The 4,693-nt window shown below is 45.0% G+C and overlaps 1 protein-coding gene across 1 annotated transcript; it reads right to left on the reverse strand.

Moving 5' to 3' along the window:
* Positions 1 to 2,006: 2,006 nt before the first annotated feature.
* Positions 2,007 to 4,693, reverse strand: LOC109404794 (elongation factor G, mitochondrial). Its single transcript, XM_019677743.3, has 3 exons — positions 4,475 to 4,693; positions 3,986 to 4,401; positions 2,007 to 3,909 (listed from the first exon to the last, which is right to left on the reverse strand). Exons 1-3 carry the CDS (start codon positions 4,535 to 4,537, stop codon positions 2,142 to 2,144), a joined length of 2,247 nt encoding a protein of 748 aa, XP_019533288.2. The 5' UTR covers positions 4,538 to 4,693; the 3' UTR covers positions 2,007 to 2,141.

Genomic DNA, 4,693 nt, shown 5'->3' on the forward strand with positions numbered 1-4,693 from the left:
AATTACTTCAGGGATTCCTCCACAATTTTTTCCAAGGATTGCCACAAGGACTCTTTCGAGGATTTCTCTAGGAATTACTCCAGAAATTCCTCGAGAAATTACTTCTAGAAATTCTCAAGGGATTTTCTCAGAAATAGAAAAACAATAGAAATAGAAATCTCCCAAAACTCCAAGAGACTCCTCCAGTCATTCCTTCAGGATTTTATCTTTTTTTTTTCAGAGATTCTTCCAGGAAATTCACTAGGAATACCTTCAGGAATTTTTCAAGAATTCCTCCCGGAATTCCTGCAGAGATTTCTCTAGGATTCGCTTCAGGGATTCCTCGACGAATTTTTTCCAGAGATTTTCTCAGGATTCCTCCAGGAAATCCTCCAGAAATTCCTCCAAACATTCTTCCAGGAAATCCTCCTGGAATTTCTCAATGGATTTTTTTAGAAATTTCTCCAGGAAATCCTTCCAGAATTCCTCTAGAGAGTTCTCAATGAATTCCTTCAGGGCTTTCTCCAGGAATTCTTCCGCGGATTGCTGCAAAAACTCATCCAGGAATTCCTCCAGGGATTTGTCCAGAAGTTCCTCCAGGAATTTCTACCGATAGAAGAAATAATGCACGAGTAAATAAAAATCCTAGACCTTTCAGAAACAGGCGAGCTTTTTTCAATGTATTGTACAAAGTACAACAGCGTGACTGCTGAAGGGTCAAATGTTATTATATTCAGTAGAGTGGGTCATCGTTTATATGGAAAAATGAAAAATTTAAATGTATCCCATCAGAGCTTTTTTGATCCCATTTCAGGACCCAAATAAGTGTGCAAAATTTGAGCACGATCAGTTATGTCTACGTTTTGCGCATCGCGTTTGAAGTTTGTATGGGATTTTACATGGGAAAAAAGACTTTTTTGCATATCTCTCATGACAAGCTCGAAATTTTCTTAAACCATGTAACCGATAAAGTGAAAACATAGCCTAAGGTGTCCTGAAAAACTTTGTCCAAGACTGCGAAGTGATCTGATGTTTATAAAAAAAAAGTTATAGCGTTAACATTGCTTGCCGAAACAGGATGATTTTGTTGCTATTGTTATGCCTTTCAGTGGTTCTCAAACTTTTTCAGCTTGCGACCCACTTTTGATTTTTATAGAATTTGGCGACCCACCAACACGTATTTTCATTGAAAAAAAAACATATTTTTTTTGCAAATTTGGACTATAGTTTTAAATAAATACATTTTCAAACTTTCATAGATTTTAGTACATATGTAGCAGTCAAATTTGAAAACATTTTTTTTAATTATAGTGCTCTTTTCGTTTTTTGGAAAGTTATTTAGTAAGGTTAAGGTGCTCCAGTATTCAGCACTCTTAGTCTAAAAAAATTGAGATAAGTTTCAAGTTTTAGGTTTACTGTCACAGTAATAAACGAAAAACATAAAAGTTATACAAAGCCTTTTACAATGTTTGGCAATTTTAAGCTTCTGCAGAACATAAACATCTACTTTGAAATGAAGCCAGACGTTTGATAACTGCAACATGTTTACGTTTCACCTACCGAATGAAATTCGTTAACTGCAACGACTGACAGACGTCAAAGTCATGTCAGTTTGTCCGAAAGTGATCTAAAATGCATTCAAAAGTGCATCGCTGTGCAGCTGTCATCTACTCTGACATAAATTGTAGCAGTAACTGACGAAGAAAACTGCACGACACTGACGAACACTACCTGCACTATTTTATAACAAATCACGAATCAAATTCACACTAAATCTCAAAGACGCTCCACACTGAACTGCAAACATTTACACGCTAACCAACCCTTTAATCGTAGACTGACAAAGAAGAGAAGGGGCCCGTATGTATAGCCACAGCTGTAAGACGTGGTTGTTCAATATGATCATGCCTGCCACACGTTATACACAAGCACAATGGTCATAGGCAAAGGAAGCTCTCAAGAATAAAGTCACCCCGGCGCACCCGATAGTTTCCCCCATGTACTTCGGATAGTGAATATATACTATGTTTTTCGGAATTATAAATCTTTTACTCATTGGTTCCAATTGGTTAGCCTATCTTGAATGTAACATAGTTTCAATTAATCCTAGTATGTACAGATCAACACCCGCTTTTCGTCATGCCATCCAAACGAAAAATCTCTCAATTTTTCTTCTTCTGCTGCTTCTTGGCGTCCACCACCACATTACCCTGCGCAATCTGGTAATCTTGCATCAGCTTCTCCTGCACGTCCGGTTTGCACGGCGAATACCGACTGTACTCCATACTGAACTCGCCCTTGCCCTGTGTGCTAGACCTCAGCTCACCAGCATAGCCAAACATATCGTTCAGGGGGACCTCGGCGTACACCGTGAACCATCCTTCCGACCCTTCGGTTCCAGTGATGATACCGTGTCGTTTGTTCAGCTGCCCGATAACCGTACCCTGGAACTCTTCCGGTGCCGTGACTTCGACCAACATGATCGGTTCTAGGATTTGCCAGCTTCCGTTCTCGAATACGCTCTTGATGGCACCCTGCGAGGCCAACATGAACGCCAATTCCGAAGAATCTACAATGTGATGAGCACCGTCCTGCAGGCGGAACTTGATACCGGACAGTTTGTGGCCCGACAGCAGACCCTTTTCGGCCATCTGGCGGAAACCCTTTTCTATGGCGGGAACAAACTGCTTCGGAACGTTAGTACCAATGGTTTCATCGGTGAATTCGATGGTTGTGTTCTGATGAGGTGGAAGCGGTTCCAGAATGCCCGTCACCCGACCATACTGACCTTGACCACCGGACTGCTTCTTGTGGAGGTAGTCGAATTCACAAGGAGCTACTAGCGTCTCACGGAAGGCAACCTTTGGCTTGCCCAGAATTACGGGACAGTTGTACTCGCGTTCCATTCGTTGGGCGTAGATTTCCAGATGGAGTTCACCCATTCCGGAAACGAGCGTTTCTTTAACATCGCTATCATACGCGAACCGGAAGGTCGGATCCTCTTTAGTGAATCGGGCAACCGCCTTGGAGAAGTTGTCTCGATCCTTGTTGTTGGCCGGTTTGATGGCCATCGAAACCACAGGATCCGGTACGAAAATAGATTCCATGGACAGTTCCAAATCCGGATTAGTCACGAAGGTATCACCGCTGGCACAGTCCACGCCAAACAAGGCGAAAATGTCCCCGGCGTAGACCTCATTAACGTCCTCCATGTTGTTCGAGTGCAACCGAACAAGGCGAGCCAATCGGACCTTCTTACCCGATCGGACGTTGAAAATGCTGTCTCCCTTCTTCAGCACGCCTTGGTAACAACGTAAGTAAGTCAGTTGACCAAACCGTCCCGCCTCCAGTTTGAATGCCAACCCCACAAATGGACTTTTACCATCACGAGCAGGATCTAGCACAATCTGCTGTGGTTCCTGGCCCTTCTTTTCAATCAGGGCAATATTCTCGACTTCGCCAGGATGAGGCAAATAGTTCAGAACCGCGTCCAAGAGTGGTTGTACTCCTTTGTTCTTCAAGGCCGTTCCAACCAAAACTGGAGTAAAAGTCCTCTTCAAAGCCGTCCTGCGAATCGCGGCCATAATATCCTGCTCTGAGGGCGTTTTCTCCTCCAAAAACAGCTCCCCAATGGATTCGTCCACATTCGATAGGTGCTCAATCAGCTCATGGCGACGCTCGTCACTTTCCGTTCTCATATCCTGTGGAATCTCATCCTCCCGCACGGTCAGCCCCAACTGGTCCTCGAAGTACAGAGCCTTCTGTTTAACCAGGTCAACTATTCCTTTGCAGTTGTTTTCCACTCCGATCGGGAGCTGAATGAAGGCGGCATTGTGATTGAGCTTCGAACGCATCTGACCCAGAACCCGGTAGGGATTGGCTCCCGTACGGTCCAGCTTGTTGATGAAGGCCAAACAAGGGACATTGTACCTAAAACAACGATTTCAAGAAATGGAAATGGTAATTTGCGTCCGTAAAACTACGCTACCGTATCCTCCTCACATACCTTTTCATCTGCCGATTGACGGTCAACGTCTGGCTCTGCACGCCTCCCACACTGCACAGGACCAGAATGGCGCCATCCAGCACTCGCAGAGCGCGCTCCACCTCCACAGTGAAATCCACATGACCGGGCGTATCGATAATGTTGATATTGTGGCCCTTCCACATCGTGTAGGTGGCAGCCGATTGGATCGTAATCCCGCGCTGTCGTTCCAGCTCCATCGAATCCATGGTGGCTCCCACATTGTCCTTCCCCTTGACTTCGTGCATCTGTTTGATGCGACCGGTGTAGAACAGGATGCGCTCGGTCAGCGTCGTCTTCCCGCTGTCGATATGCGCCGAAATGCCAATGTTCCGGATTCTCTCCAGCTTTGCGTGCTCGGCAAAAGCCGCGTGACTCGAGAACGATTGTTTAGCATTCTGAAACGCAAGCGAAACCCATCAGAATCCCGTAAGCGTCGAACTCCATTATATAACCCATAAAGACACCTACCTCAAGAACGCACTTGGCCGTGGCCAGAGAGGCGCGAACCCGCAGAAAACTACTGATGGTCATTGCGAGCGTGGTTGCACTTCTTTCTAGGAAACCGGGAAGCTGTTGATGCAATAAATTTACCGAAAATCTACTTGCAAAAACTGCACCTAAAGATTCCACGCGAGACCGGACCGATTGCGCGAGACTGAAGGACGAAACGACGAGGCACAAGCGAGC

The sequence above is a fragment of the Aedes albopictus genome, chromosome 2, assembly GCF_035046485.1.
Source record: "Aedes albopictus strain Foshan chromosome 2, AalbF5, whole genome shotgun sequence".
Lineage (NCBI taxonomy): Eukaryota > Metazoa > Arthropoda > Insecta > Diptera > Culicidae > Aedes > Aedes albopictus.

What these genes read in the sequence shown, in the direction of transcription:
- LOC109404794 (XM_019677743.3), bottom strand. Translation starts at nt 4,537, where the DNA reads ATGACCATCAGTAGTTTTCTGCGGGTTCGCGCCTCTCTGGCCACGGCC. An exon ending in CGGCCAAGTGCGTTCTTGAG is followed by an intron (nt 4,402 to 4,474) that starts GTAGGTGTCTTT and finishes CTTGCGTTTCAG; the next exon opens with AATGCTAAACAATCGTTCTC. An exon ending in GTCAATCGGCAGATGAAAAG is followed by an intron (nt 3,910 to 3,985) that starts GTATGTGAGGAG and finishes TCGTTGTTTTAG; the next exon opens with GTACAATGTCCCTTGTTTGG.